The 18,147-nt window shown below is 39.7% G+C and overlaps 1 protein-coding gene across 5 annotated transcripts in view; it reads right to left on the bottom strand.

Moving 5' to 3' along the window:
• Nucleotides 1-2,894: 2,894 nt before the first annotated feature.
• Nucleotides 2,895-18,147, bottom strand: part of LOC104607287 (PHD finger-like domain-containing protein 5A) — a 31,231-nt gene continuing 15,978 nt past the window's right edge. For 4 of the 5 annotated variants that reach the window (XM_010272905.3, XM_010272902.3, XM_010272901.3 and 1 more), the window contains one exon: nt 2,895-3,664. In XM_010272905.3, coding sequence (XP_010271207.1) covers nt 3,296-3,628 — 333 coding nt within the window. In that variant the 5' untranslated portion in view covers nt 3,629-3,664 and the 3' untranslated portion in view covers nt 2,895-3,295. Of the gene's footprint in view, nt 3,665-3,785; nt 11,053-18,147 lie in introns of those variants that run through there. The other variant, XM_088904275.1, reaches the window with a different exon arrangement.

Here is an 18,147-nt window from a genome sequence, read left to right as displayed (position 1 = left end):
AATGGCTCATGTACAATTGATTGTATTTCTGGAGATAAGTATGGGGATGTCTTAAAAGACAAAGCTTATTACATTGGTATTACTTCAATTAATAATTAATTGAAGCCTGTGCGGCATGGGAGGCGCATAATGTTGCATTTAATTTCAAAAATCATCCTTTTTCAATCGAAGGTGATTCATTTCTTGTCATTTCATGCCTCAAGAGGAAGTATGAAGTGGCATGGAGAATGAAAACCGTTAGCAGCATTTTTTTAGCTGGCAGGTAAATAGTTAGTCTTCAGCGGCAATCATTTAAAACTGCAGCTAAAAACTAAATTGCCTACCGCTATACTAAAGCCCGCGAAAAAATAAAATTTTCTTCCTCCTTTTCTCTTCTCTCTCTCTCTGATCTAATCTCCAACGGACGACGTGGATTCCAGCTTCTTCCAGTGAACTTTAGATTCTTGGAGGCTAGAATTTGGGACGGTTTCACATTTTTATTTTTTTGTTTCTTCATTCCCATTCTAATAAGCATCTCACAATGGAGGATTTGGGAGAACCTCTACGTCTTTGATCTTGAAGCTATTTATTCATATATCCTTCGGATCTTTGCAATGTGAATTTCCAATTGTTTCCAATGCTATTTTATTTTGTTTAGAAAATTGTAGATCTGTATGCACTATCGTTGCCAAATGAAAGATTATCCTGTGAGTATTTGTATATACCTTGTTTCTGTTCTGGGCAACATTGTAATCTGAAATGATCTCTTGCGAGGGTTAAATGTTTTTATCCCTTCCTTTGTATTTTTCTATATTAATATCTCTTAACAAAAATCTTTGTTATTTATCAAAAAAAATAGTGTTCTTTCTTAGATCAGATCCATCTTTGATAAAATCATTGATGGATCTGAATTTGTTGAACTGGATATCCCCAGGTAATTATTAAAAGCAATTGTTGAACTGGAAAACAGTCGATGCATGACATAAAACATAAATCCCCTTCATCTAAAAAGCATTATACGATCTAGATTTAATCCATTTTAACCCATTGACACCATTACGAAGAATCATCCAAATAGCCAATGCATGATATAATTCATTGGGATATCGTTATATATGGAGGTTGCTAGCTTTTTGTGGATATCATATATACAGGTCACAGTTACAGATACTTCTTTTTGTAAGTATTTCATGAGGAAATCTATCCCTCTTTTTGCATTAATTCAAATATGTTTTCATTGACCTATAAAAAAACATAAAACAGTATCATTTGGTCTAAACTTTGCGTTGTTCTCTTTAAATATGGCAAAGGGATGTATCATCGTCTCGTCCAGATTAAAGAGAAGTAATTGTTCTTTGCATTATTACTGTGACTTGTTATTCCCTGTGAAATCTCTAGTGTTTGTCATATGGAAGTATGGAACCTTTAATTGGTTCATGTCCATGGCAAGTCCTCAATTGATTATATGGTGCTCATGGTCACTCACAGCTCTTACCTAAGAAACAACTTAAAAGTACTAATAGAAGCCTATAGCTCTTACCCAAAACACAACTGATCATCAAATTTGCCTTCGCAAATTTTCTAAAAATAACCAAGGTTCAAAGTATCAACACGTATCGGTCGATACATATCATTCTGGGACCCCTCTGATACGCCCCTATAGTGGGTGTATCGGGGGTCTGATCAGTTCAAGGGGTGGAGACCTGAACCGGTTCGAAAAAAAAAAAGTAAAAAAAAGGGTATCGATTCACCCGATACGCCCATATCAATATTTTGAACCTTGAAAATAGCAGCATACATTCATCCTAACTAAGACCCAACCACAATTTTCTAGAGACTCTATCATGTTGTTTGTTGCCCTTTGGGTCCATTGAAATTGATCTCTCAGTTCTTGTGTTAACTGATTTTGTCCCTACAATATGTTTCTTTGTCGACATGGACCATGGTCCTTGTTTATTATGCACTAAACATTATCCAAGAGTCTCCTTCCACCTCTAACTTCTACAATAGCTTTAACTTCCAACTCTCTGTTGTCTATTTGTCTTCTCATTAGGTAACCTAGTAAGCCACTATCAAAAAATTACATCATAATAACATTTTTCTTGATTGCTTTGCTATTTTCTTGGATATCAGCTTCCTCTGTTTTTAAGTGGCTATCTGCCTATCCATATAAAAGTTCTTGGTTCATATAACAAAGAATTGGTAAGAGAAGAAAGCATATCTTTTTATTATTTTTTTATTTTTTTTTTGCTAAGTAACTGTAGATTTCATTAAAGAGCACCCATCAAGCAGAAAATCCAAGTATACATTTTGAGCAGGGGTGTCAATGGGACTCCGAATCTCCTACCCACGTCTACCCATAACACACTACTCCCGTGAATTGGAAATATCTCCCCCTGCATAATACTATGCAGATGTTGAAATGTTCTCCATGTGTGGCTGTAATAAACGTGGGCAGAGTTTATGTGGGCAGGAGATCTGGACTCTGTCAATGCACCTGTTTTGGATTGGACCCCATCCAAACCAAAATCAATTTGGACAGATTGGATGTACCAACAAGACATATTGAATTGGACCAGTCCAGACTTCATGGTCCAAAGTATTTATTGGAATGTACCAACAAGACATATTGGTTTGAACCTAGTCCATCCATGGATTGGGTTGGATTGAACCAATATCTGGTCCATTGATAGAAGATAAAAATATAGGTGTCAACGGACCAGGTTTGGGTTAGAATTAATCTAAATTAAGACAACATATTGAATGGTCCAGACATTGAATTTGATCGGAGCACACCGACCTAGCTACCAACAGTCAGACTAGTGAGTAGTCCGGCAACCATCAATCAGCTCCGGAAGCCACCAAGAGAACAACTAAAAAGTCAACCAAATTTACATCAAAACTCACCCAAATACTGGTTCACTAGAAAATAGCTTAACATAGCGGAAACCATAAATAATAAATCAAAATTTTGACTAGAAGTCTAGAACATGTAGATCAATTATAGAAAAAGCATTAGCGCATGAGGCACCATGGAGCCTCAGAAAAGCAGCTATCCTGTCTATATGCATCAATAAATCTACTAAATATTGCTTTAGCTAATAGCCTAATAGTAAGTATACTAAACAGGATTACATGATCAACAATTCCACCTATATCAAAAACTCACCTTTACAGACTTGACCCACAGTACTCCTTTCATCAAACATGAATCATGAACTGTATCAGTTGGTAAGGACGCCATAGAGTAGGCAGCAAAAAAAAGACAAAAGGAGGGAGTTGCCTTTAAGTAAAAGGAATTAGTTCACATATCTCATCATCTTTTCTTAAAGCCATATTTTTTACGTTCATAGAAGAGATCTGTTTTAGCACTCCCCAAATTTACGATCTTTGGACATCCATCCCTATCCTTCTCCTGCTGAGTACACTCCTTGCAGTAGTAGGCGTCAGATATCCCCACGCCTCCACAGATCACACATCGTCCCTGGAATGAACCATAATTGCATTCATCACAGACCCGCACAAGGGTACAAGGTCGAACATAAGAGTCACATATTACACACTTCCCATCACACTTCTCACAAAGCCGTCCAATGGCAATCCCTGGTTGCTTCCTGCACATAATCAGATCTGGATGATGCTTGGCCATGTTTTCCCAAACACTCCTTTAGTTCCTCAGTTGTACCTGCAATATTTCATAGCACATCATTACACCTCCAATCATCTTCTTAACAGCATTACAATGTTAAAAATAAAAAGAAAGAAAAGGCATAAAAAAACATAGATTAGGAGAAATGTGAGAAAACCTTCTTCAGGGGGTTTCTACAGTGCTATATAGGCTTGTCCTTAACCAAGGAAGAATTTGCAACCAATTGCCAGTTTCTCCAAATGTCACCAAAGGAGAAATGTGAGAAAAATCCAAAGTTTTAGCCCAAAAGATAGCCCTGTTCAACAAGCAATCCCAGACAGTAGTCTGATCCCTTTCATTCCTCCCAAACTGTCCAAACCACAGCAGCCCTAGCACATATCCACAACACTCTACCTCATCTCTTAGGCCACCTAAAGGTGGCTGGTCAAAGAGTCCACCAATCTGCAAAGATATTGTCCACCGGCATACAAAAAGACCAAAAATCTTTTCCCATAGTCCTACAACAAAGGGGTAGGAAATACGTAGGTGGTAACAACTTTCTCCATTAGCTTTGCAAAGGAAACACCAGTTAGGAGAAATACTCATAATTAGGTCTTCTCTTTTGCAAGTTATCCAAAGTGTTTAATTTTCCAAGAGAAACCTCCCAACAAAGGGCTCCCACTTGGGGGGGAATCGATTTGGACCAAATTTCCTTACATAAGAAAGGTTGGGACCTTGGGGGTTAGGGTCAGAAAACAAACGAGAAAAGAAGGAAGCACAGGAAAACATGCCCAGAGGATTAGGAAACCAGATATGATTATGAGGTTTAGAGTGATCCAAAGAAACTGGGTCTAGAGTTTTGAGAAATAAAGCAGCATGGTCAAGCTTTGGGTCTTTAAGATCTCTTCTAAAACCTGAGTTTCAATCGACACCTGACGACTAGGAAAGGACATAAACCTCTGAATGGGTTCAATTTTAAAAGGGTCAGAGAATACAAGGATGGAAAAAGGTCCTTAAAAGTGGAATTACCAATCCAGACATCCTCCCAAAAAAGATCTATCTCCTGTACACACATCATACCTGATAAGGCTTATATATTGGGGAAGAATGCCATTAATAGCCCTTCACGGAGTGTTCAAACTTCAAAGTGCCCATCGAGAAACACCAACATCCCAACCATTATTTACACGCCCACGAATGCTCCCTACTACCTTGTGCCAAAGTCTCTCCCTCTCTAGAAGCCATCTCCATAGCCATTTACCCAACAAAGCTACAATCTTGATTCTTCTTTTGAAGATTGCCTAAGCCCAAACCCCCTTTCTCCTTGCTTCTACATACTAACTCCCACCTAACAAAGTGATCCTTTCTTACATCACTAGGCTTCCACAAGAAGTCCCTCATTATCCTTCTCTATTGTCAACACCTCCCTTTGTGGCATTGTAAAGACTGAGAGAAAATAAATTAGAAGGTTTGCTAAGGTAGGCTTTATCAATGTAACTCTACCCCCAAGAGGCACATAATCCCTCTTCCGTTCTGACAGTTTCTTAGTATATTTTTCCACAATTGGACTCCAAAACCTTCCTTCCTGTGGATTAGCTCCTAAGGGCATAGCTAGATATTTTAGAGGCCAACTAGTTGTAGGGCACCCTTAAGACCTTGCTACCCCAACCAGCTCCTCCTCCCCCAGATTCAACCCCACCACACAACTATTTTCAAAGTTAATCTTCAATTCTGAGAAAAATTCAAACTTTATCACCTGCTTCAAATTCCTTGCCTTCTAAGGATCTCCACTCTCATAGAAATTGATTGTATCATCAGCGAATTGCAGGTGTGCTACAATTATGCTCTCCTTCCCTACCCTCCAACCTCTGAAGAGGTCCAGACTATCAACTCACAAGATAAGTCTACACACAAAACCTTCCTTTTCCCTTCTCTTGAAACCTTCCACACACTCGTTAGCTACCAAAATTTGGTAGTTGTCTTCCTTGAATAAACATGAATATATAGTTGGAATTGACTACAAGCCAGCCCAATGTTTAGCTCTATCTCTACCTAGGCCATGCCAAGATTAAAAAAAACAAGAGAATCAAGAAGAAATTTTGATGTATGTCAAGGAAAATGTGGCCATTTACATTATTTTCCTAACTAGAGACACTATAGGAGGAAAAACAATCTACAAGGTGTTAATTGACTCTGATAGAACACAAAGGTTTCTCGGGGAGATACAATTGACAATGGAAAAGCATGAAGTGTCAAGTAGTTCAGGTGACATGCAGAACTAAAGTCCTTGCTTCAAGGAATAAAACTCATGTCAACAATGAGCTACCGGCAAGTGGAATCGGAAGAAGACTCTTAGGTGGTAATTGGATATTTATTAGAAGGCAGTGAAAGCCCTTAAAGATTTAGACACTTGATGAGAGGATCTAGAGCATAGTTGTCAAGGCAACGCCTAGGTAACTAAGCACTTCTTATTGCTTGCCTTGCCTAAATGCCAACCAATTTTTATATTATACTTTACATTATTTTACAATATTTTTATACTGTGAGCTCATAATATTAAAATAAGTGGTGATACACCGTAACATTCTCTCTTTTTTACCTCATAAACCAACATGTATTTGTTAGATTCTTGTTTTCTTAGGGTTCAAATGATAGAGAAGTTCGAAGGCTTGAGAAATGAAGACTTAGAGCAATCAGAATCGAAGACGATGTCTTCAGCTTGTAAACAAGGAGCACCAATTGTTTGCAGATATGTTCTCCTCCCACTTCCTGCTGTCAGCACCTTCTTTTTCTAAGATAGGAAATAACCCTTTCTACTTCTTAAATTTATGATTCTTGTCCTTTTTTGGAACACAACAGGGGCTATACCCCTTCTTCTCCTTCTTTATTTGATAACTTTTTCTTATCATCGCAATTTTCGATGTTTTTTCTTCAATCTTTTTTTTTTTTTGAGACAAGTTCTCCTTCATCATTTTTTAGGGTTTTTTTGGTTTCTCTTTTTTCAGACAAAAAGAGGTGCTTTACCCTTCCTTTTCCTTATTTGTCTGATTTTTTTCTTCTTTTTTCTATGAAAAATATAAAGGTTTAGCCCCTTCTTTTCCTAGGCAACAATTATTTCTTAGACACTAGCCTTGAAACATTAGGAAGAGAAGGGTTATTTCTGAGACACAAACCTTGAAACACTAGGACACAAACCTTAAAACACTAGGAAAAGCAAGGTCACATTTGATACACTAGGTGACGCCTAGGTGGGCACCTAAGTGACTAGGCAACTAAGCGTTCACCTATTGCCTAGGTGTCACGGGGGTAGACCTACAACGGAAGAAACCCATGCCGCATCCAGGCCAAGGGAGGCTAGGACAAGCCTTATATGTGCTTAGGGCTAGGAGTTGCCCGATGAGATGGATCCACCAAGTTCAGTAGCATTGGATCATGACCTCAGTTCACATGACCGGGGCACTCTGTTGGCTCTTTCCGGTCCATGGGAGGCGTCACTAACGTGCTAAAGGGGGACGGCCAGATGAGAGGCAACTTGGCGCCGATGAGAGGGGCTCCTGTATGCCAATGATGTAGGCACCCGATGTGCTGATGATGATAGGAAACCACTGGGCCAGAACACACCAGTGCGCCATGGGCAACGGGGTAGCTCATTCAGCTTAGGCAAGGGGCTGGCGAGGTGTAGGGACATGCTTAAGCCAGACCCACATGCCAAGCCTCCCTTCAGTGAGCGGAGGCACAGTGCCGGTCCATGCACTGTCCCCATGAGCATGTGTGCGCCCATGAGGAACCCTGGTAGCCATGCTAGCCATTAACCAGGGCCGCCCCGCAAGGGATGTTGGTCTAAGAGTGCCAAGGTCAGGCACCCAAGGAGGTCGACCACCCCTCAAAGAGTACGTTAAGCTTTTGGTGGTCTGCCTAAAGAAGACATGAGTTTCCCCAATAATCTTACTAGCAAAAATGACGGTGATGTCCCTTAACGTAAGCCCGCCAAGCGTAGGCAAGGCTAAGCCTGTGTCAGACCGTGACATAGGGTCACCTTGGCACCTTGAAAATGATCTAATAGCTCTGGTTTCTATTCATCTCATTCAAATGGTCCAGATATCAGCTAACTCTATATAGTGGGCCAGTTAGATGGGTATAGGAAGGTTGAATTTGTATTTGGGGGCATCATTACTAAGATGACTACCTCAATAAATATATTTGTATTTGACCAACTAGCTTTTTCAATTCGGAAATTTTGTGTGTGTGTGTGTGTTTATCTATTTATTTGATTGTAACATGAAAGGTAAATCATTAAAAGAAAAGGTATACAAGCAGTATATAGGCTTTGCAGCCCAAGCAAACCAACACAACAACACATGAATTCATATGCCAAATAACAAGAATACTTGGGCAAACCCCAAAATGATCTTCATCAGTTCTATCTACCTTCACCCAACTACAGGACATCCTACCCCTAGCACAAACTCTAAGGAAATTCAGACCCATGCGATTAAAGCTCAAGAGAATAGAAAGAAACAAAAACAATTCTTACACATGCTAAGAAATCATGAAACAAAAACAACTGACAGACCTAGAACTGCCTCTCAACCATCTAAAAAACCAACCTCCCCACTATCAAAAAAAAAAAAAAAAGGGCAGAACTATGACTTGTAAAAAATAAAAATAAACAGCTCCCCAAAAAAAACCAATTCTGAGACATTAACCAAGTCATCCATGGGATCATGTTCAGACAAAACTCTGGACTTATTTAAATTTTCAGAACTGTTAGTCCACTCCCTTACTTCAAGCTCCACAAACATTTTTCTAGAAAATTCATCGCCACCTAAAAAGAATAACCCCAAACTTTTGCTCACTTGACATCTTAATGAGCGACCTTCTTAATATCTGAGTTTTTTCTTTGCCTGGTGCACCTCTTCAATCGAGATCATGGGTTCAGATTTAGAACACTTCATTGAATCTATCACGTTTTCTGAACATAAACTATTCTCTACACTTGAATTAGAAGTCAAGCCCACTCCTTCAGTTAGCATCCTCTTAGTCCCTATTTCAAAGCTTTTCCCAACATCAGCCACTGTCAACATTTTTGCCACAACATCATTCAATGTAGAACCTTGATAATTGAGAACAGGCAACCACCAGGCCTAAAAAATTTGAGAATTTCTTTTAACACCCTTCCTCTTAAAGACCCTTTTAGAAGGCATACATGGACCAGCTCCCCATAAAATGGTTCTCAATCAAAACGAAGGCATCCGTAATATTAACTAGCCAAACATTTTTAGGGGTCTTAAACCTTTTTGACACAACTATCTTCTAGTCTTATGCTACCAAATCATCTAAGCTAGAAATTGAATTCTTGATGTTTATAATAGAGCCTCGAATTTCAGGCCTGGTATGACCCAAATCCACACCCACCCTTCCAAATTACAATTTCAAAACTCTACATTCTTTTTTTTATCAACAAAGGAGAATTTTATTTGAAATTAGAGTTAAAAAGTTTTACAACTTTGTGTATGGGACTAGAGCTCCCACACTATTACATACTTCTATCCCTTTTTACATTGCAGCCCAAAACAATTGTTGCCTCAAAGCCCCTTATTTAGCAAGATAATCAGCTAGCCCATTTGCACTCCTTCTAACCCATTTGAATTCAGCCTCTACCTCCCTTGCAACCTTTTCCACTTCCCTTTTCACTTGTTTGAAAGTCCACGGAGTAGTTCTATTGTTTTTAGCCCACGAGATGATCACCTTGGAGTCCCCTTCAACCTCAATATGCCTCATTCCTAGTTGCTTAGCTATCTTTAATCCTTGTAGCAATGCCATTAACTCAGCTTTTAGAGAGTTGCCCATGCCGATAAGTCCAGAGAATAATGCTAGTATTCTCCTTTCGGAATTTCTGATTACTCCCCCGATACCGGACAGTCCTGGATTTCCAAATGAGCTTCCATCAAAATTCAATTTAATTCTGTTACCATCTGGTGGTTTTCATTCCATCATTACTCTCTCTTTCACTCTTGAAGATTGTGCTACTTCTGTCCAGCATCTTATAATGTCTGTGACTGAGAAATCTTGAAAAATATGCAAAGATCTTACCCAATGAGCTACTTTAACTTTGATTGTGTCAATTACCACCTCCATTGTTCTACTCTTATCCAAGAATATTCTGTTATTCCTTTCTTCCCATATCACCCAACAAATAGCTGCCTTTGTAGCTTTCCACATAACCTTCCCTCTTTTCTTTGATTGCCTCAAAAAGTCTCGGTTGAAAAGTCCCGCCACATCTTGAGGGGAAACCCACCTACAACCAAAAAGAAGACAAAAAGATTCCCAAATATGATGCACAAAGGAACAAGATAATAATAGATGTGTCAAGGTCTCACCACTTTCCTTACAAAGGGAGCACATGTGAGGAGAAAGGCAAGCAAAAGGCCTTCTTTTCTGCAGCATATCACAAGTATTAACCTTGCCAAGGAAATTTTCCCAACAAAAGGCTTGAATTTTTGAGGGGATAGACTTACTCCAAATTTCTTTTACAAGGAAGTCCCCCACAAGGTTGCTAGGTGTGGCAAGAACACTAAAGAAAGAGGAACAAGAGAAGAGGCCATCTGAGGAGCCTTTCCAAATTCTAGAATCTTCCAAGGATGGGCCCAAATGAACTTGTCCTATTAGATCCAGCAATTGAATTAAAGAGGCACATTCATTTTCCCTGAGGCCCCTCCTGAAACCCAGATTCCAATTGACCCCATTTGGGCCAGGATTACCCAAAATGCTTATTGTTTCCCCTTTGAAGTTTGACAAAGTGTATAGGTCAGGGAAGAGGTCTTTGAGTGGACTATCTCCCACCCAAAAGTCTTCCCAAAACCGAACTTTATTACCCTGGCCCACATCGAACCAAATGAAATTAAGGAATGTTGGGTAAATTTCATAAATTGCTTTCCAAGGAGAAGATGAGGAAACATGAGGCGCAACTTTTGCATCCCAACCATTTCCAACCAAACCATGAATACTCACTCACAATGACTTTGTGCCACAGCCTACTCTCTCAAACGGGAATCTCCACAACCATTAAGTGAAATATTTCCTATTCCCAAACCCCCTTTATCCTTGGGCTTTCTAACTTGATCCCAATTAATCAGGTGAGCCTTCCTTTTCTCATCTGGGTCCCAAAGGAAATCTCTCATGTATTTTTCTAACCTCCTTGCTACTCTACAAGGTATTCTAAAGGTTGAGAGGAAGTAAATAGGGAGGTTTGAAAACATGGCTCTAATCAATGTTATCCTTCCACCAAGAGAGATGTGATTCCTCCTCCACAGAGCTAGCTTCCTAGCAAATCTTTCAATGACGGGCTTTCAAAAACCTTTTGACCTAGGGTTACCACCTAAAGGTAACCCCTAGTAGCTAATTGGCCAACTTCTAATCTCACACCCCAAAATCTCTACAAATCTATTAAGTTCCCCTTCCTCCAAATTGACCCCTACAATGCCTGTTTTGGTCCAATTTATCCTTAAACCTCTCATCCCCACAAAGTTATGCAATAGCAGCTTTAGGTTGACCACACCTTCCTCGTTACCTCCCTCACAAAAGAAGATTGTGTCATCTGCAAATTGAAGGTGGGTAACAACCTCTTGATTTCTACCTATCCTCCACCCTCTAAACAAACCTTGGAAATCGGCTTTCGCCACCATTCTGCTTAACACCTCAGCCACTAAAGTGAAGAGAAAAGGGGATAAGGGATCTCCTTGCCTAATTCCTCTCTCAACCGGAAAGAAATCCTTCGCTACTCCATTAATAAGAATTGAATAATGGACAGAACTTAGACATCCTCTAATCCAAGATCTCCATTTCGTTCCAAAACCCAACCTTTCTAACATTTGAAGTAGCACTTCCCAGTTAACCATATCATAGGCTTTCTCTAGGTCCACCTTACACACCAACCCTTTTCCTCTACCCTTTCTTTTTTCTACAACACACTCATTGGCTACTAAAATTTGATCTACAATCTGCCTACCTTCCACAAAGGCACCTTGGAATGGTGAAATGATCGATGGAAGCACGTTTTTTTATCCTTTCTGAGAGAACCTTTGCAATAGTTTTATATATACTCCCAACAAGACTAATTGGCCTATAATCTTTAGGGGTTTTGGCCTCCCTCCTCTTCGGGATTAAAGTGATTGTTGAAATAGTTTAATTTATTTTGTTAGGATTTGTTTGGTTGGTTAAAGCCTTTTTATTTTTTCTGTTATTGTCCTTCACTTACAGTAGGGGCACAAGGGTCTTTTATCTTTTTTATTTTTGTTGCCCTATATATTCTAATAGAAGCTGGCGCCGCCAGCACTGTTCCATTGTCTTCAATCTCTCTCTCTTCTCTTGTCTTTTATCTTTCTTCTTCAAGTTGCTGAATTTGGGCAGAACAGAGGATTGAATCTGGGTTGATCGAATCAAATCTGCGACTGGTACAGCCCTATTTTTTTTCTTTTATTTCTTTCCTTGGTCATGTACCAAGAGAAAAAAAAATGAATCTGAACTACTGAATGTCGTCAGACCCTTGTGAGGTTTATACCTCTTTTTGTTTTGGATCGTGTAATCCTGTACCTGTGAAAAGGTGACTGTAGGTCACGGATGACCTGTTTTCTCTGCTATTTGGCTTGATTTCATGTGTAAGGATCTCTCTTAATGATCAATGCTTGTAGACCTTCTGGAAAATTAATAGGCTGGGACTGTTATCCCGTACAGGTCTGAAAATCAGTTTGGTCACACCTTTTTTTTCTAGAAACAGGTGTTGTTCTTGTGCACAAATTAAGTCAAAAACTGAAGTGTGTGTGGACTAGTCACTTATTGTTTGTGGAGCACTTTTTTTCTGATATAAGAAGGAATCCTAAGTTGAGAGTTTAGACTAAAATTTTGTGTTGACCATGTCGTCTAAGAATTCTGCTACTCCAGGGGTTTCAGGAAGTCAAAATGGAGTTAGTGGGGGAATGGATATGAGTTTCCCCATGGCTATTATTCCCTTTGACGGTCTGAATTACCTTGAATGGTCTAGGGGAATAAAAGTCTACATCATTGCTAGGGGGAAAATAGGATACATCAATGGGAAAGTAAAGGAACCGAAAAACGGAAGTGCTGAATATGATAGGTGGAACCAAGAAAATAGTATGGTGATGTCATGGCTCTTGGTTTCCATGCTGCCACATGTAAGAAAGACATTTATGTGGGCTGAAACCGCTTATGAAATATGGGAACAAGCAAAGTCCACCTATTCAGAGCAAAGACACTATGCCAAGATATATAACCTGCAAGTTGAATCCTCTACTTGTAAGCAGAGGGAAAGGAGTCTCTCGGTTTACTATTCAAATCTGACATCGATCTAGAAAGAACTTGATCACTATCAAAATGTGAATTGGAAGTGTGATGAAGATGCAAAGGCTGAATCCTCTACTTGTAAGATGAAGTCACTTGTCTCTCAGCAATGGGTATTTGTTTTTCTCTTGGGGCTGAATCCTTCATATGAGTCCATTAGGGTGCAGATCTTGGGATGTAAAGACTCACCATCAGTTCAGGAGGTTTATGCCTTAGTTCAGTCAGAAGAGAGTAGAAGTGTGATGAATTGTACAGAGGGGGAGGCAGTTGCCCTAGCTGTCCGGGGAAGTTCAGATACTAATGTCGGAAGTTCTTTTAAGAAGGGTGATTCTCAAAAGAGAACAGATGACAACAATAAACTTTGGTGCATTCATTGCCAGAAGACAAGACATACTAGATATACATGTTGGGATCTCCATGGAAAACCTAAATGGGCACAGGATTTGGGTAAGAAGTCAACAATTGATTAGGGTAAGAAACCAAGTCAGCAGAATCAGAAAAAGTATAACTCAGCTAATATGGCATCTCAAGAGACTGGTCCCATGGTAACTCAGGAAAGGCATCCCAGTTCTGACCCTAAGGAAGAGATTATCAACTCCTTTCGCAACTATTTGGAGTTATATGGTAAGACTCTTCGCCAGATGAATTCTAGTCCTACTCCTTCGACCTCTTTCGCGTCTACACCAGGTAACACTACCACTGCCTTCCATGTGTCATCTCATACCTCTAATTCTCCTTGGGTAATTGACTCCAGAGCCTCAAACCACATGACCGGTAAGTCAAATTTATTTCAGGTGAGACTAGCTGATGGTTCTTTCTCCACCATAGCTGGCCAAGGAACCATATCTCTCCCACTCGGCCTTACCCTTTCTAATGTACATGTTCCTAAATTACCTATAAATTTGTCTTCCATTAGTAGTATTACTCACTCCTTGAACTATTCGGTTACTTTTTTCTATCTTCATGTGTGTTTCAGGACTTGGCCTCGGGGAAGGTGATTGGTAGAGGAAGCATGGTGGATGGTCTCTACGTGTTGGAGAATGAAGCTGGTCTTGTGGCTACAAAATCCTTGAGTTCGTCTAGTGAGAGCCAAGCCTATTTATGGCACAGTCGTCTTAGTCATCTTTCTTTTGAGTCATTAAAAGTTATGTTTCCAAAGTTGTTTGAGTCTTTGTCAGTTGCAATGTTAGACATGTCAATTGAGTAAACATTGTAGAAGTTCTTTTCCTTTGAGAAATAAAAATCTGAATTTCCGTTTCATATTATTTATTCTGATGTTTGGGGCCCTATTACTCTACCTACTACGGTTGGATATAAGTACTTCATTACCTTGATCGATGATTACTCTAGATACACTTGAGTTTACCCTATGCGATCTAGAGATGAAGTGCCTAAAATTGTGAAAGATTTTCAACGCATGGTGTTCACTCAGTTCCAAACTGAAATTCATATTTTCCAATCGGACAATGCAAAGGAATACTTCCATAGTGATCTCACGGAATTCTTTGCTTCGAGGTGGATCTCTTCAGCGAAGCTCGTGCTAGGACACCCCAACAAAACAGTGTTGTTGAAAGAAAAAACCGTCATCTTCTCGAAGTAGCTTGTAGCTTGTTAATCCATATGAATGTTCTGAAACGCTTTTGGATGGATGTAGTTCTATGTGCCACGTACATCATCAACCGTATGCCATCTTAGTTACTAGAGTATAAGGACCCACATCAGCTTTTGTTTCCTACAGCTCCGTTGTCCCCCATTCCAATGCGTGTTTTTGGGTGTCGTTGCTTTGTTCATAACTTGTCCCCTACTCGGGGTAAACTTGATCCTCGTGCTATTCCTTGTGTTTTCCTTGGTTACCCTATATCCCAAAAGGGGTATCGTTGCTATGATCCCACCTCACGCAAGTACTATGTCTCCATCGACGTATCCTTCTTTGAGAATCAACATTTCTTCTCGGTTTCTCCTTAGGGGGAGAGTAGGGTTGAGGAGAAATAGGCTCAGACTCAACTACCTCCTTTACCCGATCCTCCATTCCGTGTCTTTCTTTGCCACTACAAAAGCCAGCAAAGTTCAAGAGCCATGGAACCTGACACTATGCAACCAACACCATCGGATTCGCTGGAGGTAGATCCTTCTCATCAGCCAGGTACACTTGCTCCTATTGATATGCCTATACCTCTCAATGTTAATTCCCCTGTCATTAATGATCTTGATGTTCCTATTGCTAAGTGAAAGGGTGTTAGATCTTGTACTACTAATCATCCTATCTCTCACTTTGTGTCCTATGACCATATTTCACCTTCATATTATGCATTCCTCTCTTTTGTTGGCAATATACCTATTTCTATGAATGTGGAAAAAGCTTCATCCAAACTTGAATGAACAGATGCAATGAAGGAAGAAATTGATGAATTACACAAAAATTGCACTTGGGAGTTGGAGGATCTTCTTGAAGGGAAGGAACCAATGGGTTGCAAGTGGGTGTTCACAGTGAAACACAAGGCTGATGGAACTGTTGAAAGGTACAAGGCCAGACTGGTGGCAAAAGGTTTTACACAGGTATATGGAGTGGACTATGCAGAGACTTTTGCTCCAATAGCCAAGATGAACCCTATCAGGTTTCTTCTTTCATTGGCAGCAAATTTTGACTGGGAACTTCACCAATTGGACATTAAAAATGCTTTCTTGAATGGCGACTTAGAGGAAAAAGTGTACATGACCCAGCCTCCAGGTCTTTGTGCCAAAGGTAGTGAACAGAAAATGTGCAGGTTAAAAAAAATCTGTATATGGATTGAAACAATCACCTCGGGCCTAGTTTAGTAAGTTCCACTTAGCAGTTCAACAAATGGGGTTCAAACAATGTCAATCAGACCACACTCTATTTGTGAAGAAAGGTGAAGGAAAAATTGCAACTTTAATTGTGTATGTGGATGACATAGTGATTACAAGAGATTGGGAGGCTGAAATACAGAAACTAAAAAATTCTTAGCCACTCAATTTGAGGTGAAAGATCTAGGCCCCTTACGTTATTTCCTTGGAATTGAAGTTGCCCGCTCTCACAAGGGCATCTTTATTTCTCAATGGAAATATGTACTACATCTACTAGAAGATACAGGCAAGCTAGGGGTGAAACCAACTGACTCACCAATTGAACCTAACCATCAGCTGGGAGACAGTCAAGGAGAATTCTTGAAAGATGTGAAGAAGTTTCAGAGATTTGTAGGGAGACTCTTGTATTTGTCTATGATTAGGCCTGATATTGCTTATGTAGTGGGTGTCCTTAGTCAGTTCATGCACAATCCTAGGACAACTCACTTTGGAGCTGCAAAGAGGATCCTTAGATACCTCAAGAAGTTTCCCGGAGCTGGTTTGCTGTTGCAGAAACATGGACATTTAAAGGTGGAAGTATATACTGATGTTGATTGGGTAGGGGCAATTGATGACCGAAAGTCTACCTCTGGGTATTGTGCCTTGTAGGAGGAAACTTGGTCACATGGAAAAGTAAGAAGCAAAGTGTGGTGGCTAGATCTAGTGCTAAAGCAGAACACAGAGCTATGTCTCATGGGGTTACTGAAATCATGTGGATAAGAAACATGTTAGGTGAACTGGGTTTTGCAGTTAGCAACCCTATGTCACTCTATTGCGATAATAAAGTTGCTATCAACATTGCAACTAATCCAGTCCTCCATGATAGAACGAAACACATCGAAGTGGACAAGCATTTTATTAGAGAAAAACTTGTGAATGGAGAAGTGTGCACTCCATATGTCAGCTCAGAAAAACAACTTGAAAACATCTTCACCAAGGGTCTTCATCATGTGCGGCATAATGATTTGTGTGACAAGTTGGGCATGATTGACATCTATGCTCCAACTTGAGGGGGAGTGTTGAAATAGTTTATTTTATTTTGTTATGGTCTATTTGCTTGGTTAAAGCCTTTTTTATTTTTTCTGTTATTGTACTTCACTTACAGCAGGGGCACAAGGGTCTTTTCCCTTTTTATTTTTGTCGCCCTATATATTCTAATGGAAGCTAGAGCCGCCAACACTGTTCCATCGCCTCCAATCATTCTTCTTCTCTTCTCTTTTCTCTTATTTTTCAATCGGATTTATTGCCAAGAGCGATAAAAGTGGCATTCACCCCTTGAGGCACCTCTCCTTTGAGAAAGAATTCATTGAACACTTCCAAAATATCAGTTTTCAGCCAATCCCAACATTATTGATAAAAGGCCATTGAAAATCCATCTGGCCCGAGGGCTTTTGATCTTTCTATGGAGAAGATTGCATTCTTAATTTCTTCCAAAGTGAAGTTCCTCTCCAAAAACAGAGACTACTCTTCTGAGAGCCTATCCCCTTCCATTTATGGTAGCTCTGTTGTCACCCCACTTGAGCTTGTGAAGATTTCCTTAAAATAATTAACAAAGATCCTTGTGATCTCTTGACTCTCCCTTACTTCCTGACCCCCCTCCTCCACACTAAAGATTAAATTTTTCTTTCTCCTTCCATTTGCAATTACATGGAAAAACTTAGTATTACCATCTCCTTCAACAATCCATTGACACCTTAACTTCTGTCTCCAACATATTTCCTCCTTCCTTAAAATCTCTTCCAATTCTTGCTTGATTTTCCATCGATCCTCTCTCTCTTCTTCTGATAATCTTCTGATAGCCTCTTTCTTGTCAAGCTCCTCAATCTTCCTCACTATATTATCTTTTATTTCCTCTACCCTCCCAAAATGCTCTTTGTTTCACTCTTTTATTTTCCCTTTTATCCTCTTTAATTTCCATGCAAAGTTTAACAATTTCATACTCCCCAAAGGTCTGAGTTCCTGCCACCAATACTTTAGTCAGGTTTTAAATGAGTGATCCTCAAACCACATGTTTTCGCATCTGAATGGAATCGGGCCTCCCCCTAGAATTTCCTTCTCAATGGAAATGGAGCAATGATCTGAGGTAACCCTAGGTAGCCCTTTCACTACTATTGAGCCCCACAATTCTTCCCAATCGGGAGTAATTAGAAATCTATCCAGTTTGGAGCAGGTTGGGGGGATTGAAAATTTGACCATGTATAGTCCACCCTTAACATTGGAGGTTCACTCAATTCAAGGGAATCAATTAAGTTATAGTAGAAGATCAAGACTATAATCAGTCTTGAATCCTAATAGGTTTTAGGTTTACAAAACAGAAG

The sequence above is a fragment of the Nelumbo nucifera genome, chromosome 4 (genome assembly GCF_055504915.1).
Source record: "Nelumbo nucifera cultivar China Antique chromosome 4, China Antique-T2T, whole genome shotgun sequence".
Lineage (NCBI taxonomy): Eukaryota > Viridiplantae > Streptophyta > Magnoliopsida > Proteales > Nelumbonaceae > Nelumbo > Nelumbo nucifera.
This window is presented reverse-complemented; position numbering and strand designations above follow the sequence as displayed.